General features: G+C 45.1%; 1 protein-coding gene across 2 annotated transcripts in view; it reads left to right on the top strand.

Moving 5' to 3' along the window:
- Nucleotides 1-26141, top strand: part of SEMA5A (semaphorin 5A) — a 635888-nt gene that overhangs the window by 551130 nt on the left and 58617 nt on the right. For both annotated transcript variants that reach the window (XM_034761526.1, XM_034761524.1), the window contains exon 16: nucleotides 24786-25011. In XM_034761526.1, the coding sequence (XP_034617417.1) occupies nucleotides 24786-25011 (226 nt within the window). The remainder of the gene's footprint in view (nucleotides 1-24785; nucleotides 25012-26141) is intronic.

The raw sequence follows: 26141 nt of genomic DNA, 5'->3' as shown, positions 1-26141 counted from the left end.
CCTAATTCTCCATTGCCTTGAATATTATATCATCATCTGATTGGTGGTATCTTACATTCACTTTGCACACATTCTGCACTGGTGTAAATGATTACACAACATGAAAGGCAGCAGATAATCAGGCTCCTTTGTATAATTGGAGTTGCCAGGGCTGGTGTTAGACTTGCTGGGTCCCGGGGCTGAAGCCAAAGCTCAAGCCCTGCCAATCGGAGCCAAAGCTGACGCCTGAGGGCGTCAGCTCTGGGTGGCGGGGCTCAGTTTACAAGCCCCTTGCATGGGGCTGAAGCCCTTGGGCTTTGGCTTTGCGTCCCCCGCCCCACTGGGCAGCAGGGCTCAGGCTTCAGTCCACCCTCCTAGGGTTGTGTAGTAATTTTTGTTATCAGAAGGGGGTCGTGGTGCAATGAAGTTTGAGAACCCCTGCCCTAGACCTACTCAGACCCATTCCTGTGAGTCTACATCATCATAAGGAAGAGGGAGGATCTGACTTACTGGGACAAATTTAGAGGTGAGGTAATATATTTTAATTCAGCTTGCTCCATTTAACTGAGCATGAGGAGGCCTAAGAGAATCACAATCTTAGATTACACTTCTTTCATGCATAAATTATACTGACTTGTGCTACAATCGCACCTTCATTTACTGTGCAGACATACCCTTAGACTCACTTAACATATCAGGAAATGAGTGTAAAAGAAAGTCGGAATGTAAGAAAGACTAACATATTACCAACTCACATACCACCTTTGAATTGAGCCCAGTGTGTTGTAGACAATATTACCAATTACTGCAATTGTATAGTTAGTCTTACAATATGTGGTGTTTTTCTTACAGCCTCAGCTCTGGAAGACATATGATGAGATGTGAATCTCAGTTTTCATTTTTTAAAAAGAAACTTTCTATCCCCTCATTGTTACAGAGAAAAGCTTGAAAATGTGAATCCTTAAAGGCTCAAAAAAAAGTTTAAAATAATCTAGCATTTATTTTAAAAATGTCATGATTTTTAAGCCAACCTAGGGATTTTGGGGCCTGATTTATTAATTTTGAACATATGGGGTTGGCAATAGTGTGGATATGGCTCCCAAATCCATGCTAGGCAGAGTCCTGGCATTCAGGGAATTAATTAAATGAGAGCAACAAGAATAGGCGACTATACCATTAGCACCTAGCACTGCACACATATATGTGAACTCAAATACTTTGTGTGAATGCGATGAGAAAATTGAATGTAAAGTTCTTCTTTGAGTGCTGTCCCTGTGGGTGCTCCACTCCAGGTGACGGTGCGTGCCAGCACCGTTGATCAGAGAACTTCAATAGCAGTGCCTGGTCGGGACGCACACACTCAGCTGCTGTCTCGCGGCGGCATTAGGCTCTGCCTGAGCGTGGGCGTCCCGCACCCCCCTCAGTTCCTTCTCAACCGTCCTCGTCTGAAGACGGGACTCCGGACAGTGATAACCTCTTCCCTGGTGACTGAAGGAAATAAGTAGATAGAAATAGAAATAGGTAGCTAGACATATCCCAGTTTTCTCTCTTTCCTTTAGAATAGTTTGTTAGTTTAAAAAAAAATTCCTCACGTTAGTCTCCCATTGAGACTTTCCCCCTGGGCAATCATACTTCCATGATGCTGGGGTCCCCAGGCTTTAAGAAATGCAACTCCTTTAAGGAGCCTCTGCCGCAGTCTGATGGGCATTCCCTCTGTGTGAAATGCCGTGGCGAGACACACGTCCCTGCCAAGTGTCTCCACTGCACCAACCTGAAAACAAGAGCTCGGTGTGACAGAAACTTGCACCTAAAAATGCTCCTGATAGAGAAAGCTCTGCAGCCACCTATGGAGAAGGGCAGTAAACCCTCTCCCTCATGCTCCCCTGCCAAGTTGGAACCGACTGGGAGCGCGGCTTCACCGTCTTACACGAAGAGACAGGAAGCCCCAATGTCTCCGCCCAGGGACATTCAGAAGGGTAAAGGATCTCCTGCAAGGTCTTTACCCTTGGTGCTGACAGCGCCAAAAGCAGGCTCCTCCGACCGCCCCAGCACCTCAGCAGCGGCTCACACGGAGCGCAAAGGCAGGGACACGACTGCCCACAACGGAAAGCTCTCTTCGGCACCGGTCCCCCCAACACTGACGATGGACCCAGTACCGGCAGCATGTCCCGCCCCGGTGTCGACAAGAACGTTGGCACCAAGCCTGTCCGTCACCCCCGGAGCAGACGCGGAAACTCTGCAGGGCTCCCACAAGCATCCTGCGGCTCCTGCTAAAGCCAAACACAAATTGCTCCAGGCTGCCACTCACTCTCCATGCTCCTCAGCACCGCAACCCATAGAGCAGCAACAATTCCTGCACCAACATGATATTTCAGTGGCCCCTGAGCCTAACTCTCTGCTCCTTGACACGGAGCACTCACAGTTTGAACAACAGCTCTCACCACCCGACCTGGCTACTTTCACTGACAGCGAGAACGACATACAACAGCAGGCAGAGTTCTCCCCACCTGATTCTTCCCTCCACTGGAACCTTATCTAGCTCAAGATACGGTGCATAAAAAGAATCAGCGGGACCACACTTTTCCTACCCTGTGCCCTGGCCTCAGTGGTACCCATGGTCAGCTCCTGCCACCACTCCTCCTTGCACCTCTTCCACCAGACCGCAAGCTCGTTCTGCGCCTCTCTCACCAGCTCCATCGACATCTAGAGCTCCTGAACCCCCTCTTGAAGAGGCAAGCTATGAATCCGTCCCGGATTTACCAGCTCCTGCCTCACCTTCAGCCGCAGATGAAGCCCTCATGCCTCCACCTCTGCAAAATGTGGACGACTTTAAGCAATTCCAGGAACTTTTCAAGAGCGTGGCACTCAGCCAGAACATTCCTTTGGAGGAAGTCCAGGAGACACAATATAGACTCCTCAAAATCCTCCAGCCCTCTCCACCCTCAAAGATCGTGCTCCCCATAAACGAAGCCCTCATAGAACCAGCTGATAAGCTCTGGCAGACCCCTGCCTCCATCCAACCAACATGCAAGAAGGCTAAACATAAATACTATGTTCCCACGAAGGACGTAGATTTCCTATTTTCCCACCCACAACCCAACTCTCTCGTGGTGGATGCAGCGACACACAGAACAAAGCAGCCACAATACTAGCCCACTCTGCAAGACAAAGACCTCAAACACCTTGACTTCCTGGGCCACAAGGTTAATACCTCCTCCACTCTACAATTTAGAATTGCAAATTATTCCACTCTCCTCGCAAGCTATGACTATAACAACTACAACAAGATCTTTGATTTTGCCTCCCATATCCCGGAGGGCAGGAGAGCGGACTTTAAGTCAGTCCTGGTCGAAGGTGTCCATTGGTGTCCAGGATGGCGCTACAAGCATCCCTGGACATAGTGAACACAGCAGCCTGCACCACTGCCACTGCGGTGGTGATGCACAGGTATTCCTGGTATCCCCAAAGATCTGCAGCCCAAAGTGGAGGATCTTCTCTTTGATAAAGATAAACTTTTTTCCGAGAAAACCGATGAAGTCCTTCACACTATGAAAGACTCTAGGGCCACCCTGCGCACATACCCATTCCTGCCCAGGAGACAACAGTATCAATCTTATCAGAGGCCCCGTGTACAACTATATTACCGACCCCAGTCCACACCATATGATCATAGAATCATAGAACATCAGGGTTGGAAGGGACCTCAGGAGGTCATCTAGTCCAACCCCCTGCTCAAAACAGGACCAATCCCCTACTAAATCCCCAAATGTCCCCCTCAAGGATTGAACTCACAACCCTGGGTTTAGCAGGCCAATGCTCAAACCACTAAGCTATCTCTCCCCCAAAACTGGGAGAGATACTGGGAGAAATTGCAACAGACCTCCTAGGCGCAGGCAGAGCCATGCGCAACCAGCTACCTCCCACCCACCCGTCGGGAAACAAACAGCAATTTTGAACTTCTGGTTGGGGTCTGCATGACCACCCTTTGACTCCGGCATCTGTTTGCCCATTTGGCCACCGCCTCCAGGTTTTCCACCATGCCTGGCAACAGATCACCCAGGACTGCTGAGTCCTGGAAATAGTTCAGTCAGGTTACTCCATCCCTTTTTTATCTTGCCCGCCCACCCTTCCCCCTGCCCCGCCCCCCTTCAGGGACCCCTCTCATGAGCACCTACTTCGCATAGAAGTGGCTTATCTTCTACGCCTAGTGCAGTGGAACAGGTACCAACACAACATTGGGGAAAAGGGTTCTACTTCCACTACTTTCTGACCCAAAAGAAAGGTGGGGGATGGTGACTTATACTAGATCTATGCAGACTGAACAAATTTGTACGTGTACAGAAATTCAAGATGGTCACATTGGGCATAATAATATTCGTACTTGAACAAGGGGACTGGTTCACAGCCCTCAGCCTACAAGATGCCTATTTCCCCATATCCATTCACCCAGCACACAGACGCTTCCTGCGATTCACACTCAGACACGACCACTTTCAATAAAGAGTACTTCCATTTGGTCTCTCCACAGCACCGAGGGTATTCTCCAAGACCTTAGCCGTAGTCGTGGCCCACCTCTGCAAACATGGGATTGTACTTTTCCCCTACTTAGACAACTGCCTCATCATACAATGAGACATTAAAAGCAACGCGTCTTACCATCTCCCTCTTCCACAGTCTAGACTTGCAAATAAACTTCCAAAAATCCACCCTGATACCCACATAGTAGATAGAGTTCATCGGAGCTCACCTGGACTCAGTTCGAACCAGAGCCTCGCTCCCACACAACAGATTCCTCACTGTTACACATCTCATATGCATGATCTCTGTTTGCCCCAGAATACAGGCACAGACCTGCCGACAGCTTCTTGGTCACATGGCAGCCACCACCTTTGTGGTCAAATGTGCCAGGCTGCACATGAGATGCCTTCAGGGTTGGCTCAACTCCAACTATAAACCCAACAGACACAGCCTCTGCATGATGCTAACTCCTTCAGCGAACATATTGGCCTCCCTTCACTGGTGGACAAAAGAACAGAGAACCTATGACCGGGTGTCCCTTTCCATCCACACCCCCCAGTAATCATGCTCAACATGGACGCTTCCCTAATAGGTTGGGGAGTGCACCTAGGGGAACACACAGTACAGGGCCACTGGTTCCTATCAGAGACGCGTCTGCACATAAATCTTCTAGAGCTCAGAGCCATCAGGTATGCTTGCCTTCACTTTCTCTTCATCATAAAGAACAAGTTCATCCGCGTCCTGACAGACAATATAGCATGTATGTTTTACATCAACAGGTAGGGGGAGCACAATCGCACAACCCTATGCACAGAAGCCATCTGGTTATGGAATTGGTGCATACAACATCACATAGAAATCACTGCTCCCTACCTGCCTGGGTGTCACACCACTACCGTAGACCCACTCAGCAGACACTTCTCCGAAGAACACAGATGGGAATTGCATCCCACGATACTCCGACAGCTCTTCTCCCACTGGGGCACTCCATTGATAGACCTGTTTACCACACCTCAGAACCGCAAATGCCATCTATTTTGCTCAAGAGCGGGACTCAGGGCCGCATCCCTAGGGGATGTGTTTCTAATTCCCTGGAACAAATCCCTCATGTACACTTTTCCTCCGATTCCACTGATACACCGGGTTTTACGCAAGATCTGAAAGGACAAAGCCAGGGTCATACTTATTGCCCCAGCTTGGCCCAGACAGACAAGTTACCCTTACCTCCTGCGCATGTCCACCCATCCTCCAAGGACTCTCTGCGACAGACCAGATCTGCTCTCCCAGAACAACAATCGTCTTCTGCATCTGCAGCTCCAGAAACTCCATCTCATGGCGTGGTTCCTTCATGGTTTCAAACCCACAAATAAGCCTGTTCAGAGCAGGTCCAATGTGTCCTCCTACATCGTAGAAGAGACTCCACTCATAAGACTTACCTGCAAAAGTGGAAACGCTTCTCCGTTTGGTGCTCCCACAGATGCTTGACGCCCTGGACCGCAACCCAACCTGACATCTTAGACTACCTTTTGAAACTAAAACAGGAAGGGCTCTTGCTCAGTTCTGTCAGGGTATACCTCGCAGTCCTTACCACCTTCCATGACACACTGGACAGATATTCACTTTTTGCCCACCCCACCATAAAACACATCCTCATGGGCCTACAAAATCTCTACCTTGAGATTCATCCACCAGCAGCCTCCTGGAATCTCAACCTAGTTCTTCGTGGTCTCATGAAACCTTCTTTCGAATGCCTGGCTACCTCATCCCTGCTCCACATGTCTATGAAAGTAGCTTTCTTGGTTGCCATAACGTCAGTGAGAAGGGTTGGTGAAATAAGCTCCCTGATGGCCTACCCTCCCTACAGGATTTTCTCTAAAGACAAGGTTACTATGCGACCCCACCCCAAATTCCTCCCCAAGGTGGTGTCTACCTTCCACCTTAACCTGCCAATACACTTACCTGCATTCTATTCTAAGCCTCATAAGACTCCACAGGAAGCGGCACTACGTACCCTCGATGTCCGACAGGCACGTGCATTCTATCTTGACAGAACTAAGCCATTTAGTAAATCCCCTAGGCTATTTGTCTCTACTACCGAGAGATCAAAGGGTGAGGCTATCTCTAAGCAACGACTCTCCAAGTGGATCTCGGACTGCATCAGATCCTGCTATCACACCCAGAATGTTCAACCACCAGAGGATGTCAGAACTTATTCTACTCGAGCAATGTCAACATCCGTTGCCTTCCTCCACAACGTACCTATTATGGACATATGCAAGGCGGCCACGTGGACATCTGATCACACATTCACCAAACATTATGCTATCATACAGGAAACCACAGCAAAGCCATAGTTGGCCATATGATACTCTCTACCTTTATTACTGTCACAACTCCAAAATCCCACCAACCATAGTGGGTACTGCTTCACATTCACCTGGAGTGGAGCACCCACAGGGACAGCACTCAAAGAAAAAGAGAAAGTTACTTACCTTGCAGTAACTAAGGTTTTTTGAGATGTGTGTCCCTGTGGGTGCTCCACTACCCACCCTCCTCCTCTCTACTTTGGAGTACTGATCAGACAACTCTACGGTAGACTGAAGGGTGTGTGAGATGCGCATGCTCAGGCAGACCCTAATGCCACCACGAGAGAGCAGGTGAGCACATGCGTCCCGACCAGGCACTGCTACTGCAGATCTCTGAACAATGGCACTGGAACACACCGTCACCTGGCGTGGAGCACCCACAGGGACACACATCTCGAAGAACCTCAGTTACTGCGAAGTGAGTTATTTTCTCTTTATTAAACTGTCAATAAATTCCCTTTCAGTTAGGAAGTAACTCAGGTATTTTTAAATCTTGATCCATGATTATATGCTAATATAATGCTCTTTTTTATGCTAAAGGAGGCAAGAAAAGATTCAAAATGTAAAATTCTCTAGGCCTAGTTATCTCCCTCACTCTCATTTAAACAAGAAGAGCTGGTAGCTGGTCATTCTTTCTGAAGGGTCCTTCTGTATGGAACTGACTACTGACTCCCCACACACCTTGCCTCCATTCCCCTCTTTGTCCAGTTGAGGCTTGGTCTGATGGCCTTCAAGGCAAATTGCAAAGCTTACCTATTTTCTTAGGCATTTCCCAGGTGATGCAGTAGAGTAGGCAAGAAGGAGAGAGTAAGAGAATTTTGTTTGTAGCCAATATATTTTAGAAGGCATTGCACATATAATAAACTGGTTGTAATGTATTCAGTAGATTTTGGTGCCATAAGTGTGAAAGGAACAACGTACTTTATAAAGTTAATCCACCTTTTAAAAGGTGTAAGGCAATTGCATAGAGTAGCAGGCAGTGAACAAACCCTTGAAACTGATGTATAGATTTTTGGTTTGGGGAGGGGAGCGGCGCTAGTGGTCAGAGCACTTGCTCCCTATATCCCCTTGTAGCTCTAGTGGTAGTGCCTTAGAGCCTGTGGGTAGGCAATAGCATTTAGTGGTTTAGAGTCTGTGGGTAGGTGCCCTTCCACTCCACTGGGTTCCAACCCAGAGCCCTGGGACTGGCAGGTCACGTGTGCAACCGGTGCAAAGGTATTACCAAACCTGCTCCCTGGGTTACTTCATACTACACCCCATCTTTCCAGAAGCCCATTGATTTGCAACACATACTCAACTGAAAGGTTCCTGAGGTTCTTTTCCCTCACTCACAAGCAGGTGCTCCGCTGTCTCTTTAGTGGTGGCCTGCAGCTCTGTATAGAGGTCAGCTCCACACAGTATGGGATTTCAGCTGTATCCCTGCAGGAGCTACTAATGCACATCTGCTCTCTTGCACTGCTGTGCCCTTTTAAGCTCCACCTCCATTGTGAGCATGCCAAACAGATGCAGCTCAGAGAAGTCCTCTGGGCCCAAAGCTGCTTGTTAACCATCTGTTCTCCTGTGTGGGGTTTGTACCTATCTATCTCATAGAGCTGGAAGAGACCTTGAAAGGTCATCGAATCCAGCCCCGTGCTTTCACTAGCAGGACCAAGTACTGATTTTTGCCCCAAATCCCTAAGTGGCCCCCTTAAAGATTGAACTCACAACCTTGGGTTTAGCAGGCCAATGCTCAAACCACTGAGCTATCCCTCCCCTACTCCATTTAAAGCCAAGTTTAGTCTTGCAACCTTGTGACCACTGGCAGAGGGCATAGAGGTGCATATGATTCTAGGTATCCCCTGGGTTTGATCTCTACATAATTGCTAATCAAAGGGTGGCTTGTAAGGTCTCTATTGAAAGTGCATGTTACACTGATTATGATAATCATTGTGAAATGTATGTATGGATAACATGTATGTACAGTTAATGTGTAAGGAGTTACGTATTTATATTCAGAAAATTATGCTGTTAAGGTCTGTGAGTTGGGGCTGGTCACCAGAAGGTAATATATAAGTTTCTTTGAGGCAGGAGACTCTTATCTACCTGTCTGGCTTTAAGTATACTGAGTATTGTATACTTCACAATGAACACCTATTTACAGTCTGAGCAAAATGCTAATCAAGAGACTGCAAAGTCTCCAGGGGAGAGTTTGTATAGGAAAAAGTAAGGTGACCATAATATACTTGAGACGGAGCAAAGAGAATGCAACTGGGCACAGCAGGGGTTAATGAACACCTGTGAGTTCAGCTAGCCCTGCCCAGTTATACCTGCAGCCCATGCCAGGCCTGGAGAGGGGAGAAAAGAAGGGAGCCTGGCTCAATCAAGGGCTGATGGGCGAAGAGGCAGGAGCTCTCTGTATGCCTACCTGAAGGCACAGACCACCAACCTGTCTGCCAGTGCAACCACTGGAGGTAAGTAAGTCTTCCCCGGCCAAGGGGATCCTACAGAGAAGCCCCAACTGAGGGGCAACTGGACTAGCAGGGCCATGCCCCAAACTAAAAGGACTTGCATAGGGAGCAGGCCAGGAAACCAGGCTCTGAACCCCTGCTCACGGCTGGGAGGAAGATCCATCTTCCCTGTTTAAGAGTTGAGCAACACAGGACCCTCAGCCTGTGTCAGGGCCCTCTATAGCCCCCCCCAACCAACAATCTAGCCAATAGGCTGCCCAGCCACTGAGGGCCCTATCACAAATGGTGGAGAATGCAGGCATTGCCCTAGTCCCTGTTGAAGGGAATTAAAAAGGAAAGGAAAAAATAAAAAACGAGAGAGAGAGAGAGAGAGAGAGAGAGAGAGTCCCGACGACAAATCCTTGAATGGGGATGGAACAGCTGCTGAAATGGATGGCTGAGCAAAACATCCCCCATCAACAACAATTCCTGCAGCAGATGGCCACACAGCAGCAGCAGCTAATTCGTGAACTGGCAGCCCAACAGCAGTAGCAGCAGCTGGTCCAACAGGCAGCGTCCAGCAGAGCTACCAAACCCTGCCCCTATCTGGCTTGCCAAAATGGGGCCTGACGATGATCCTGAGGCTCTCTTAGAGACTTTCAAACTTGTAGCCGTGGTAGCCCGGTGATCCTGAGTCAAGTGGGCTGCAGTGCTGACCCACTTGGCCAGGATAGCGCAGACCACATACCGTGCTTTAGACTCCGCCACTGCTGCCAAGGACTGTGCCCAAGTTAAGGCAGCGATCCTCGACGCCCTAGATATCTTGGAGGAAACATTCCGGCAATGCTTCCCTGGTCATGAAGAAACTGTGCGACTCATGCTGAAGATGGCTCAAACCAGAAGCAAAGACGGGGGTGCAAGTCACTGAGCGGGTCCTGCTAGAGCAGCTTGTCCGGATCCTGTCCCCTGGTGGAAGAGAGTGGGTGTTGTGACATCACCTTGACACCATGACGGATGCCATCCATCTCATGGAGAACTACCTAGCTGTCAAGTCCCCCATTATGAGGCCCCCTTCGGTGTCGGCTGGAACCAAGAGCCCGGCACCCCTAAAGGAGAGAACCACCTACAGACCCCAGGATCATGAGGAAAGTCGGCATCCTCCGCCCCACCAGAGCTTCGGAGGGCTCGAGGATCCAGGGGTGCCAGGGATGCCAGGAGCCCCACGACTCAGAAGTCCAGAGCCATTACCCAAAGGTCCACCAGAGGCCCAGCCTGGGCCCGTACTTGGCCCAGAACTTGGGGAGACCCTGGTATGAAAAACATTGGTGCCTAATCCTGGCCCAACCCAGGGCACCATTATGTTACAGTGCATGCATGGGGATGTGAGGGCCTGTCCCCACACAGAAGTGCCTTTAATGGTGAGAACACGCGAGGGGCCCCTAATGGTTGGTCTGGCCCCGACCCTGGGTTTGCCCAGTTATTTTAGGCAGGGCCTGAAACTATTTTGGGCAATTGTTAGCAGAACTACCTCCGGTCCCCAGCTGGCCTGAAGATGTGACCCTTGTGGGGGTGGAGGAGCTTGCTGACCTTGGTGAAGGGACTTCCCAGTCCTCAGCATCAACCCAAGCCAACCATGCTCCCTCCCAGCCAGGAGGGGAGCTCCCCCATTACCTGAATCAGAGATCCTGACTTTGTGGAGGAGCAATAGGCTGACAACACCCTGAGTTGGGCATACGCCCAGGTGGCGGCGGTGAAAGGGGAGACTCTCGAACCCCACCAAGCGGGACAGTTCCCACGCTTTGAGATTCAAGGTGACTATCTGTACCTCATAGAGAAAGACCAACCAACGGAAGAAGTCCGACATCAGCTCTTGGTGCCCCGACCGTTCCCGAGGAAAGTTATGCGACTCACCCATGCCATACTCATGGCTGGGCACCTTGAAAGGGAAAAGATGCTAGCCTAGATTTTAGCCCAGTTCTTTTGGCCAGGAGTCTACCAAGATGGCAGACTTCTGTGCCTCATGCCCAGAGTACCAGCTCACCGCACCTCCACCAGCAGAGAGAGCCCTGTTGATCCCCCTCCCGCTTGTAAGTGTATCCTTTGAGTGAATTGGAGTCAACATAGTTGGCCCACTGGAGGAGAGCGCTGTCGGATAGCAGTTCATTCTTACTTTAGTGGACTATGCAACTCGGTACCCTGAAGCAGTGCTGCTGCACTCCATGAATGCCAAGGGGGTAGCTACGGATCTTATGAACATCTTCGACTGAGTCGGGTGTGGTGTTCTGTCCCATCTAGTGGCACTGAGACCACTTAGAGAGAGACAGAGAGTTAATGAGCCTGCTCTACAGCCTTAGCTAAGCACCATATGGCTTTTAGCTCATGCAGTAGAGGCTCATGTATTTATCTCCAGAGGTCCTAGGTTCGATCCCACCTGCTGACGACGGGGTCTGTCGGCGTACATAAGCATGTTTGGGACATCAAGTAGTGAATATCTACTGCATGTGCAAATAGTATGTGGATGCCAAAAATCATATCCATTTATTTGAAAGAAACTTCATTCTAACTAGTTATGTATGTTGACCCAATGGTGGAAAATTCCATTAATTCATGGAGTGAGGAAGAAGAGCTGTTATTATTAAATAATGTAATTGATATATTAATCATTTATAGGCCAGCAAATCTTAACTTCTTCGAGCCCCAGTATTGTTTACCTTTTCCCAACAGGTAAACAGACCAAATATGCTTTGAGGTTTTTTCAGACAATCCCTACTGTCTGTGTAACAATATGCTGGCAAACATGACATGACCAAAAAGTCAGACAAATAACATGTTCAATCTTGCAATAATAGTTGTTGTGTATGTAGGTCTTAGAATGAGCTACATTCCATATACATTAGATGACCTCTATTTAAGGTGAAAGAGGGGGAGAGAGAGACAGCTCTTTTGTTCAATTTTTGTTTCTGGAAAAGTGAGATTAAAGGTTATTCTGTTATTAGATAGGCAGTGACTAAGAAACAGAGTGAAGAATACATTGGAATTCGAATAGATTTTTTTCATTTAAACTTGTCAAAGCTGTCTCTATTTTCTTGGCCATTCTATGGTAGCAGCCCTGCCAATTGCTAGTATGGAAGTTCTCTATGTGATATCCTGTTCCTTTAAATGTTTGAGCACTCCCCTCTCCCCAGTGCAAAATCTCACTTTCATATTGGTTCTAGTTTGGCTGCCAGAACAATAAAGCTACCATCACCACAGACAGCTGTGTTTCTATCATAAGAATATAAGAATGGCCATACTGGGTCAGACCAAAGGTCCATGTATCCCAGAATCCTGTCTTCCGATAGTGGTGAATGCCAGGTGCCCCAGAGGGAATGAACAGAATAGGTAATCATCAAGTGATCCATCCCCTGTCACCCATTCCCAGCTTCTGGCAATCAGAGGCTAGGGACACCATTCCTGCCCATCCTGGCTAATAGCCATTGATGGACATATCGTCCATGAATTTATCTAGTTCTTTTTTGAACCCTATTTTAGTCTTAGCCTTCACAACATCCTCTGGCAATGAATTCCACAGGTTCACTGTGCATTGTGTGAAGAAATACTTCCTTTTGTTTGTTTTAAATCTGCTGCCTATTAGTTTTTGTGTTATGAGGAATAAATAACACTTCCTTCTTTACTTTCTCCACACCAGTCATCATTTTATAGACCTCTATCATATTCCCTCTTGGTCGTCTCTTTTCCAAGTTCAAAAGTCCCAATCTTTTTAATCTCTCCTCATATGGAAGCTGTTTCATACCCCTAATCATTTTTGTTGCCCTTTTCTGAACCTTTTCCAATTCCAATATATCTTTTTTGAGATGGTGCGACCACATCTGCATGCAGTATTCAAGATGTGGGCGTACCATGGATTTAGATAGAGACAATATGATATTTTCTGTCTTACAATATATTCCTTTCTTAATGATTCCCAACATTCTGTTTGCTTTTTTGACTGCCGCTGCACATTGAATGGATTTTTTCAGAGAACTATCCACAATGACACCAACCTCTCTTTCTTGAATGGTAACATTTAGACCCGAATATTTTATATGTATAGTTGGGAGTATGTTTTCGAATGTTCATTACTTTGCATTTATCAACATTAAATTTCATCTGCCATTTTGTTGCCCAGTCACACAGTTTTGTGACATCCCTTTGTAGCTCTTTGCGGTCTGCTTTGGACTATCTTGTGTAGTTTTCTATCATCTGCAAATTTTGCCATCTCACTGTTTACCCCTTTTTCCAGATCATGAAGACCGATTCAAAGAATTCATTTAGTTTCTCTGCAATGGCCTGATTGTCCTTGAGTGTTCCTTTAGCACCTTAATCATCCAGTGGCCCTACTGGCTGTTTAGTGGGCTTCCTGTTTCTGATGTAGTTAAAAAAAATTTAGCTATTACTTTTTGAGACTTTTGCTAGCTGGTCTTCAAATTCTTTTTTGGCCTTCCAAATTATATTTTTATACTTTACTTGCCAGCTTTTATGTTCCTTTCTATTTTTCTCACTAGGATTTAACTTCCACTTTTTAAAGGATGCCTTTTTGCCTCTCACTGCTGCTTGTACTTTGTTGTTTAGGCACAGTGGGCATGTTTTTGGTTCTCTGACTGTGTTTTTTAGTTTGGGGTATACATTTAAATTGAGCCTCTATTATGGTGGCTTTAAAAAGTTTCCATGCAGCTTGTAGTTATTTCACATTTGGCACTATACCTTTTAATTTCTGTTTAACTAAATTCCTCATTTTTGTGTAGTTCCCCTTTCTAAAATTAAATGCTACCATGCTGGGCTGCTGTTGTGTTTTTCCCTGCCACAGGAATGTTTAATTTAGTTATGTTATGGTCACTATTACCAAGCAGTCCAGCTATATTCAGCCATTGGATCAGATTCACCTGTTGGACCTGTGCTTCACTTAAGACTAAATTAAGAATTGCCTCTCCTCTTGTGGGTTCCAGGACTAGCTGCTCCAAGAAGCAGTCATTTAAGGTGTCAAGAAATTTTGTCTCTGCATCCCTTACTGAGGTGATATGTACCCAGTCAATATGAGGATAGTTGATTTTTTTTTATTTTTATAGCCTCTCTAATCTCCCTGAGCATTTCACAGTCACTATCACCGTCCTGATCAGGTGGGGTATATTCTGCTATATTCTTATTATTCAAGCTTGGAATTACTTTCCAATGGGATTCTATGGTACAGTTTGGGGTTTTTTTCACATATGCCACTCCGTCGTCAGCATGACCTGTTCTGTTCTTCTGATATATTTTTATCCTGGTATTACTGTGTCCCATTGATTATCCACATTCCACCAAGCTTCTGTGATGCCTATTATATCAATATCCTCACTTAATATGAGGCACTCTAGTTCACCCATCTTATTATTTAGATTTCTAACATTTGTATATAAGCACTTTAAGAACTTGTCAATTTTATCTGTCTGCCATTACATGATGTAATTGAATGGAACTCTTTTCCATTTGACTGTTTCTCATTAGTTCCTACCTGTATTTTATTATCTTCCATCCTCTCCTCCCTACTTGAAAATAGAGAATCTCCATTAATATATCCTCCCCTAAGGGATGTCTCTGTCCTAACCATGTGCTCCTTCACATCTGTTTGTTTTCCCACAGCTCTTAGTTTAAAAACTGCTCTATGACCTTCTTAATTTTAAGTGCCAGCAATCTGGTTCCATTTTGGTTTAGGTGGAGCCCATCCTTCCTGTATAGGCTCCCCCTTTCCCAAAACTTTCCCCAATTCCTAATAAATCTAAACCCTCCTTCCTACATCATCTCATCCACGCGTTGTGACCCTGCAGTTGTGCCTGTCTAACTGGCCCTGCACGTGGAACTGGAAGCATTTCCACGTGTCCAGAGAATGCTACTGTGACACCCTGGCATCTCAATATTCACCACTGTCATGTTTTGTACAAAGTATGCCTTGTGAGGTATCATTCTAAGAGTCTTGGTCTGCTAGACATTAGTATCTCATTGGATTGTATGTGCTATCGTTGTATGTGAAGTTAGGAAGTTTGGCTGTGTATGTGTTACTGAAACATGTTGTGAGGTTGAAAATACCAACAAGCAGCCTTTCAGGTACAACAGTAAAAAGGACAAACGATGTTAATGTCTTATTGAGAAATGCACACAAGCACAAGGATTACTCCAGGAAGAGTGTTTAATAGAAACCTCTCAGAAATAGCAGTACACAATGGGAACTATTTTACCCAGGTCACAGCAAAAGAGCTTTCTAGCAAGTGGGAAGAAAATATAAAAGCGGGAAAAAAGGGACCTCACTCTCCCTACAACAACACACTTGAGGAACACGGACTGAACTGTGGGAAGTGATGGTCCCAGGCTAGAGGGATTTCTAGCCTCTGTATGAAAACCTGGAAAACCCCAGCTGCAGAAAGAACCAAGGCAGCTTGTGCTTTAAGAAGCTGCCAGCCTGTTTATCACTCAGGGTGAGAATTTCCTAATTCATATCCTACCTATCTAGTGTGTTAATCTCAGTTTCCGGTTTTGTTTATTTACTAGGTAATCTGCTTTGATCTGTTTATCACTTATAACCATTTAAAATCTACCTTTTAATTAATAAACTTATTTTATGTTTTAATCTAAACCAGTGAGCTTTGACTGGAGTGGTTAGGGAAAATCTCTGTTTGGTTACCACAAGTGTGCATTGTTCTCTTCACATTGAGGGAGAGGCGGACCAGGTATTAAACCCATATACTGGCCAGATTTGACCATGGCAGGATGGTACTGCTCCGGGGTCTCAGGCTAGGAAGCTGGTGGTCAGAGAGCCTGCGTATAACTGCAGCTGGGTGTGTCCCTACCTGTATGAATGCTGGTGACACTGCAGGCTGGAAGGCTTTGCAGCTTGTCACAGCAGTACAGTGTGAGAGGGAGCCCAGGCTTCTGGGTCAGAGGGCTCAGTAGTACCCCAGTTCCAGGTGGCACCCCAGGGTGAATCCGTCACAGTGGCATAGAAGGCAGGATTATATGCACTGCTTGTTGCTCTGAGACACTGGTAGTGATTTTAAGTGAGTTTTAAGTGTGGTGGCTAGAGATCAGTCAAAGTGGTTACCAATTTATTATTTTCTGTTTACTTATTTTGGTCAAGGGAAGTAGGGATAGAAAATCAGGAAAATGAGTGAAAACGAAACTAGCAAGAAGCAGGAGCTTGGCAGATTGCAGGCAGAAGAAAGGGAGAAGGAACACAAGAGACAGATGGAATTAAAACAATTATAAAAAAAAGAATTGGAAGCAGAAAATGCCAGACAAGAAGCTGCATACCAAATGGCCCTGAACTGCAAGACAAAGAGATGGAGGCCCGAAAGCTAGCCATGGAGGAGAGGGATTTCTAGCCTGTGAGAGGAATACCTGGGGTTTTTAAACTGCAAGCAAGGGCAGCTGGCCCCTTAAGAATCTCTGCAACGGCTTAAATCATCATTTAGGGTGAGAAGTTGCTACTCATATCCAACCTCTTTAGTATATTAATCTTAGATTGCATTTTTGTTTATTTGCTAGATAATCTGCTTTGATCTGTTTGCTGTCCCTTATAATCACTTAAAATCTATCTTTTGTAGTTAATATATTTGTTTTTGCTTTATCACAAACCAGTGTGTGGGAGCTATAACTTGGAGGCAGAAAGCTGTGTATATTCCTCTCCACATTGAGGGAAGGGTGAATTTCATGAGCTTACACTGTACACTTGTGCAGTGCAAGATGGTATAATTTTGCATTTACACTCCAGAGTGGGATGTGTGCCTAAGTGGCTGGGAAGTTCCTCAGCTGAAGCTTTCCCATGCAGAGCTGATCACAGTGTCTGTATGTTTCTGCAACTGGGTGTGTCCCTACCTGTATGTGTGCTGGTGAAGGCCAGGGAGAGAGCCTGGCAGGCTGATCACAGCAGTATCGTATAAAGGGAACCCAGGCTGGTGGGTCACGCAGGCCCTGTGGTACCCCAGTTCCAGATGGCCCCTTGGGGGGAACCTGTCACAGCTACCATGAAGGTCCTGGACTTCAATATTGTGTCTTGCAGCCTACATTTGGCCTCCAGGACCTCTCTCCTATCCTTCCCTATGTCATTGGTACCTACATGTACCATGACCACCGGCTCCTCGCCAGCACTACACAAAACTCTATCTAGATGTCTTGAGCGATCCGCAACATTCACACCAAGCAAGCAAGTCACCATGCGGTTCTCCCAGTCATCGCAACCCCAGCTATCTATGTTTCTAATGATCGAATCACCCATTACTAATACCCATCTCTTCCTAATAACTGGAGTTCCCTCCCCCAGAGAGGTATCCGCAGTGCAAGAGGATACCACAACATCATCTGGAAGGATGGTCCCAATTATGGGATCATTTTCCTCAGCTCCAGTTGGATGTTCTCCTTCCCTGAGACTTTTTTTCTCTTCAACAGCACAGAGGCTGTGTCCCAGAAAGTCTCATCTATGTACCTCTCTTTCTCCGTTAGCTCCTCCAGCTCGGCCATTCTGGTCTCCAAAGCCTATACATGGTCTCTAAGAGCCAGGAGCTCCTGGCACCAAATGCACAAATCCACCACCTGCCCATAGGTACAGGTAATCATACATGCTGCATTGAATGCAATAAACTGGATAGCCCCCACTCTATTGCTGGACTTCTGCCTGCATTCTTGTCTTACTCCTGCAGCTTGTTCCTTTGTTGTTGTTGTTTTGTTTTTTATCAGGGGGTGTTTTGGGTCTTAAGTTTAAAGAATGTTAAGTGTATCTAGCCCCCATTCCCCCGCTAAACACCCTCGCAAAACTCCCCTGTTAGCTGCTCCTGGTCACTAGTTAAAGCCCTGGTCTTCCTGAGTAGCCCCGCCGCCCTAGGTAAGGGTTGATGGGTGCTAAAGGGCTTAGAGATCAAAGCCTTGTTAAGATGCTCTCAGCCTTGCCTAGCAGGCTCAGCACATGATCCCCCAAACAAACAGACCAGACGGTATATTTCAGTCAAGCAGCAAGCACTCCACAAACACAGGATAGCTGTGAAATTTGCCGTGCAGAAAAGTCTTTCTTTCAGGGTCTGTGCATAGCGGGTCCCAGGTGTTCATTCAGATCAAGTTTTTGAATTTGTAGTATAGTGTGCAAAATTTGAAGAAAATGGCAATAGACTAAGTTAGATTTATATAATGATATTTTGCTGGTGTCCTGTTATACAGTACTTGTGATTTGTTTTTAGCTGTAGGAATATATAGTACTGTAATCAATTTTTCTTTTAAAAGAAATTGAGAAGATTTTCTGCCTGTCTAAAATTGTGTTCATATAGAGCAATTTAGATTTTTTTAAATGTAAATGGCACATTCATTTTAAGTTCAATTGAATGTGTTTCTAAACCATCCAAGACTTTTGGTTCTTGAAGAAAAAGGCTATTTCAGTCTACTCAAGAACTTTTGATTTTACGGGCAAACAAAGATAAAAAAATGAATATAATGGCATCATAATACCCAAGAGAAGAAGAGCTTCAGTTTATAGTGTGTTTATCTTGACAAATGCAGGGAACACATGAGGTTGATGCTGGGATAAAGCACAGGAGATGTCTGACAGGCTCTGTGGCTGCTGAATATTCCAGCCCTATCTCTTCTCAGGGTGTGTTTACACTGCGATTAAAAACCTGTGGCAGCTGGCTCTGGCTCGCAGGGCTCAGGCTAAAGGGCTGTTTAATTGCTGTGTAGATGCTTGGACTGGGGCACAGGCTCTAGGGACCTGTAAGGTGGGAGGGGCCCAAACACGAACATTTACACTGCAATTAAACAGCCCCTTAGTTCAAACCTCATGAGCTCGAGCCAGCTGGCACGGGACAGCCGTTGGTTTTTAATTGCAGTGTAGACATACCCTTAGGCAGCTTGCTGGTCCATTCAGTTTGCATCTGCTTAATTATTTTTTCTGCTGGATTCTTTACTTTTTTCCACATGAAACAAATATTTTGGGCCAGAACCCAATGGAACTTTGCCCATTTATACCAGGTGAGACTCTGGTCCTTTATATGAGAAAGTTCCAGCTACCACCTCAAAACTACAGCTATTGAATTTTGAAAAATGACATAATTGGTGCACAATGAAACAAACAGCAAGAGTAACTTGAAATACAGAAGTATTTGGAATCAAAATACAATTCTACAGTTCTGAGAGAATATTCTAGTAATAATCTCCCCACCGATGCAGTACATTAAGAGTAAATCCTAAAAGACAACCAATGTGATGAGTGAATTTTAATGGGTTATTAATGCTGATTTAGCTGTCTTGTGTATGTTGAGAGATTACCTCAGTAGATCACAAAGAATAAGAACAGAAAAGAGAACAAAAGAAGTGCACACAACGAGGAAATACTGTATGCATAAAAAAAAATAAAGAAACTGAAAACAGAAAAAAAGATAAATAGGAAACAGAATATTCTATAGAAAACTGGTTCTATTATTTGTAACTGTAGCAGCTAACAAATAGAGTTAAGTATTTTTTTTTTTAAATATGCTACAATGTACTTTTAATCATCTTTAGTCTTGAATCTATAGTTGAATCAGAAAAATGGGATGTACTCAATCTGTTATATATTCTATCATTTATTCTGTGCACTGTCTCTTTCTGACAGAGGCAATATTCCCTCAAACTTAGAAAGCCAGTATTTCCATGTTGGATGCAACAGATGTTGCCATCTGCAATTAAAGTAGAATATCTTTTGCACATAATATTGTTGCTATCCATTTTTGCTGATGAATACTTACCTTTGATATATTGCTGAAATCACACAACACAAAAAGTGTGGGCGATCTTGGCATTACAACAATAGATGCATATCCTGTTCCATTAAATAATATTTTTATTATGTTTTTATGTATAGACAGGACCAAAATATATTGCTAATATCACATGTAATATTTATTTTTTTTACAGATGCAACAACTATCACTGTTTTTAATTCACATTGTTTTACTTTAGGTGGCAGTCAATGTAAAGAGTGAAAAACTCGTATTCTATGGATTTTTAACCTCCTTTGCAGACATACGGACAGGGCCCTTGTGATTCTGCAACCCAAGAATTTGCCACGCAATTTGCTGCAGAACTGTGCTCCAAAATCTATGGCCGTATCCATACTATGGGGATTATAGCAACATAACAACAGTGCTGTAGCTATGCTGGCATAACCCCATAGCGAAGACGCAGCCTACAGCAATAGAAGGGATTTTTCTGTCACTGTAGGAACATCACCTATCAAGCGATGGTAGCTAGGTGGATGGAAGGATTTTGGAGCTGCATCTACACCAGGGGTTAGACCAGCATAACTACAGCGCTCAGTGGTGTAGATTTTTCATACCCCTGAGCACCATACCTATGTCAAACTAAATTTTAAATGTAGATGAAGCCTAACCTTTCATTTAAACAAAAAATGGTGGTCCTGTCGCACCACTGCATTACTTCAGTTTTAACGTTGGTTTAACTCCACAGATTTCAGTGAAGTAAAGCTGGAGTAACACAGTGGTGAACAGGTCATATGTTTTTAGCCTTCTGGATTGCAAAGAAAGCCTTGAAAATGTGTCTGCACTACATAGCTTATGCTGGCATAGCTAGTGCTAATAGTGCCTCTAGGGTAGACGGAGCCTATATCAACAAAAGGCATTTTTGTGTTGGTGTAGGAACACAACCTTTCCGAACAACATGCTACATCAATAGAAGCACTCTTGTGTCAACACAGCTGTCTACTCTGGGGTTTTTGCCATGTTGGTCAGGATTACGTTTTTTTCACACGCATAATCCATGTAGCTATGCTGATATAACTTGTAAACTTGTAAACCTGATCTACACTAAAATGTTAGGTCAACTCTGCTACATCACTCAGGGTGTGAAAAATCCACACCCCTGAGCAATGTGGTTACATTGACCTCACCCCTGATGTAGATAGCTCTAGGTCAACAGAAGAATTCTTCCAAAGACCTAGCTAACTGCCTCTCAGGGAGGTGGATTATCTGTGCCAACAGAGGAGAACCCCTCTTGTTGACATAGGTAATATCTAAGGTACTGATGTGCTACAGTGGTGCAGCTGTAGCTGTGTTTCTGTAGCATTTCAAATATAGACAAGCCCTAAGTGTAGACCACATCTGAGGGTACACTTTTGCTATCATGTTTTTCTGAATATGCCAACAGCCTGAAACAATAGTTCTAAAAGGTGTGAACTGCCCCACTCATATCAGTAAGTTGTGAATAATGTTGACGTTTACAATGTTACCTCGTCTCATACCTGTCCCATATCTGGCTGCCAAAACCCGCCATTTCACCCTGACATCTTCTGTGATGCAGTTGGACAATATCAATACAAAAATCTGCAGTATATTGAAGACTGAAAGTGTGAGGACAGTGTAAAATAAACTTTTTGTTATCAAAGTAAAGAACAAAGAGATCACTATACTGCTTGTGATATTCATTTTCGTATTTAATTCAGCAAAAAATTATATTTTTTAGTTTATCGGAAACTGACACAGAATCCAGAGACCTTGCCACAGAATTAAATTCCACCTTGCCATAGAGCACTGAGGGCTGGCATGTGGGACCTGATTCTCCACTGCCTTGTAATATGTGTAGTCATTTACAGCTGTGCAAAGTGGGTGTAAAATTCTACTTACTATTCTGATTTAGCAGTGGTGTAATGACTACACACATGCAAGACAATGGAAAAAAAAGCCCATCCTATATGTCCATACAGCCTTTCTGGAAACTCATCCAGGTTTTCACTTCAGTGGGGCTGGATATGTGGAACAGAGAGTAGAATTCAACCCATTGTATTTAAGTTCTCTTTCTGTTTCAGTAGTGCTAAAACTGGGAGATAGACTCACTCTACTACAGCATCTGGTTACTAAACATGAGCTACAATATATTTTTGAAGGAAAGAGAACTGAAAATGATGACTGAAAAGACACAGGGCAGTTATGCAGCAATGGACATCTAAATTTATTGTACTTCCTCCTGTGACATTTTGATAAATGATATTTACACTCTCTCAACATAAATAAGTAAATAATAATAAGTTCAATATTGTATCTCGGAGCTGAGAGAATGTCATCAAATTATAATTTTTGAAACAGCCAGATATGGATATGACTCTCTGAGATAAAGGCTGCTCTCAGTTACACCCATGTAACACTATTGAAGACTTTAGAGATGTATGTGTGAGACCCTTGTCCCATATACATAGATTAATCCATATGGAGTAGTAAGTTGTTTTTCTGCATGCTGGCAAATGTAATTAAGGGAATTAATGGTTGGTTTGTATGTTTTATTTACCTTTTTTTCAAATGCTTTATAGTCTGAAAATGTTTAAATGTCTTAGCTACTATTTAATTATAGACCTGGCTAATGCCTTAAAGTTGAGCTTTATTACCACAGATACTGTAGATCTAATTTATCCTAGTTAATTTAATTGCTGTTAGTGCAGCTAATAACATGTGGCTAGATTCACAAAAGGACTTAGACACCTAAGTGCCACTTTAGGCTCCTAACACCCAGAATCAGGCCCCACAGATATTCACAAAGCCCCTGCTCAGCTGCCCCTATAGGGGCCTAAACTCACTCAACAACTACATTTTTCTGGTAAAAGTTCCGTAGGTGCCTGTGTTTCTGCCTCTGCATGTGAGCATTACAACCTATTGCGATGAGTGGGGCAGTTCTAACCCCATATCAGGCTTATGGATGCCTAAGCTCCAGAGCAGTGCACAAACTGGGGCAAGAAAGACTTTCTTCTGCCTAACTAGCCTGAAGTGTCACCTGACTGGCCCCCTACAGGTGAGCTTACTCAAAACAGCAGGGGCACAGGAGGAGGACCTCCCTCATAAACTTTAGCCCAGTGATTAGGATACCCACCTGGGAAGTTGGAGACCCCCAGTTCAAGTTCCCTGTCCACCTGAAGGGGAAAAAGGATTTGAACTGTATCTGCTGCCCCTAAGGTGAGTGCCCTAATCACTTGGGCTATGAGATATTCTGGTGTGGGGCTGCCTCAGTCTATCTCCTGTTAAAGCTGTTCCACTGTGAATAAATAATGAAAGAATAATTGAGAGAGAGTATGACTATATAGCCTGATGGTTGAGCACTCAGTGGCCCAGGATCCAGTTCTCCTGCTCCATTTATTTTATGTATTATCCACAGTGGAACAGCTTTAACTGGAGAGACCTAGGGTATGTCTATATTACAAGTGCTATAGCAGCGCAGTTGCCACGCTGCAGCTACGCCTCTGTAGTTTAGACACTTGCTACAGCAGCAGAAGAGGTTTTTCTGTCTCTGTAGTAAATGCACCCCCTCGAGAGGTAATAGTTATGTTGATGGAAGAATTCTTCCATTGACCTAGGGGTGTCTACACTGAGGTGTAAATCGGCTTAACTACATCTCTCAGGAGTGTGAAAATGCCACGTCTTTCTAATTTCTCTGGGGGTGGTTGACCTCCCCCCCCCCGCCCCAGGCCCTGCTCCCATTCCACTCCTTCCCCCAAGGCCTCATCCCACCGCTTTCTGCTTCTTCCCACCCCATTCCGCCCCCTCCCCCAAGTGTGTCCCACCTTCGCTCCAGCCCCCTCCCCCAGGGCCTCCTGCAGGCTCCTGAACAACTGATCTGTGGCGGGCGGGAGGCAATGAGAGGAAGTGGGAGGAGCTGATCGGGGAGGCCGCTGCAACCACAATTTTTTTCCTGTGGGTACTCCAGCCCCAGAGCACCCATGGAGTCAGCGCCTATGGTGAAATAGCTAAGTTGACTTACGTTTTAGGTGTAAGCCAGGCCTGATGGAGCCCCATGTTAAAATATTCCATAACCAAGTCGTTAGAGGACTCACCTGAAAGGTAGTAGATCCCAGTTCAAATCCCTTTTCTCCATCATGTGGAGGAGGGACTTGAACTGTGGGGGTTTCCTACCTCCCACATGAGTGCCCTAACCACTGGGCTGAAAGTTATGTGGAGTTCCTCCTCTCCCTCCCCCTCCCCCCACAAAGAGAGAAATTTCCAAGCAGAGGCCAATGTCTTCCTGAAGCTCACACTTATCTACCTCTATCCAAGAGAGGGATGAGTCTTTGGATACTCTTTGGCTTGGCACCTCCCATTGGCTAGCTTAGGTGAGGACCTGCCTATTATGCTGGCTTTTGTAAATCCCATTGAAAGGCGCCTATCTCTCTCCACTCATTGTATACAGAGTCAAGGTGCCGAACTCAGGCTTTGTGAATCCCGGTAATTTTTCTAGGTAGCTAAAAGTTAGGCGTGGCAACACTCAGGGTCACCACTCCTAAATTCCTTTGTGAATCTAGCCCATTCTATGTATATTCCTCCAAGTAGAAAAAACCTTTGGGGTATTAGAATTCAAAATCCACTTGCAGGGATGAAGATTGGAGGAGAAGGAGATGGGATCAAAATTCTCTTGTCAGGTTGTTTTCTGTGTACCATACTGTATATATAAACAATTGATAATTTTCTTCTAGGAGTATCAACCTTGTAACACCAATCCCTGTCCAGAACTGAAAAAGACCACCCCCTGGACTCCCTGGACTCCAGTCAATATCTCAGACAATGGTGGTCACTATGAACAACGATTCCGATACACTTGCAAGGCACGCTTGCCTGACCCAAATTTGCTAGAGGTTGGAAGACAAAGGATTGAAATGCGTTACTGTTCCAGTGATGGTACGAGCGGATGCTCAACAGATGGTAAGCAGAGATAGTGCAAGTGAATAATAGCACCTAGCAGACAATGGTATAACACAATCAAGTGGCTGGAAGTTGAAGCTAAACAAATTCAGAGTGGAATTAAGGTGTGTGTTTTTAACAGTGAGATTAATCAGGAATTGGAACAGTGTTGTGGTGAATTCTCCATCATTGGTAATTTTTCAATCAAGCTTACATAGGATTTTATATAGATATGCTTTAGTTCAAATAGGAATTAATTGAGAGTAATCCTATGGCTCGTGTTTTATAGGTGATCACACAAGATGATCACACTGGTCACTTCTGGTCTTGGAATCTATGAACATGCTAGAGAGATGGCTGTAGTTCCATTTTCATGACAAAGTGAAGCTTTTTATCTTGCTGGTGTTTTTCATAATGTTACAGAGTTTACTGCCAGAAGGGACCACTGGATCATCTAGTCTGACCTAGTGTATATCAGAGGTCACCATCTCTGCATTACCCAGTATCTATACCCTAAACCCAACAACTGAAATTAGACCAAAGTATTACAGCCCACTGGAGACTAGACTATTATATGCCACAGGCAGAGAATAGGAGAGACCAATGTGCCCTGGTGCCTGTAGCCCCACAAAGGCAGGGATATGATTAAGTGAGATATACCCAGATATTCATGGCAAGTGACCCACACCCACATGCTGCTGAAGAAGTTCAATGCACCCTCCTCCCCTTCCCCCTCTCCCTCCCACAACGTCACTGCAGATCTTACCTGGGGGGAAATTCCTTGCTAGCCCCACATAGGACAATAAGATAGACCCTGATCACTTGGGCAAAAATCAGACAGCCAAACACTTGTGAGAGAGAATGCTCAGTGTCACCTCAGAGTTCCAGCCCACCCCGCCCAATGTCCCATCTCCAGCTGTGACCATACTCATGCTTCAGAGGAAGGAGCTTTAAAAAAAAAAAAAAGCTCAGAATACATTTTGTGGGTCATCCCTTCCTGGCTCCTGCAAGTAGTCGGACAAAGCCCTGAAGCATGAGGTTTTAGGAACATAGGACATAAACCAGAAGTGGGCTCCATGGCTGTTGGCCCTTCCACCTACCATCACAAACAACACCATCATACAATCTCACTCATAAATTTGTCCAGCTCA

This window comes from Trachemys scripta, chromosome 2, assembly GCF_013100865.1.
Source record: "Trachemys scripta elegans isolate TJP31775 chromosome 2, CAS_Tse_1.0, whole genome shotgun sequence".
NCBI classification, from domain to species: Eukaryota; Metazoa; Chordata; order Testudines; family Emydidae; genus Trachemys; species Trachemys scripta.
This window is presented reverse-complemented; position numbering and strand designations above follow the sequence as displayed.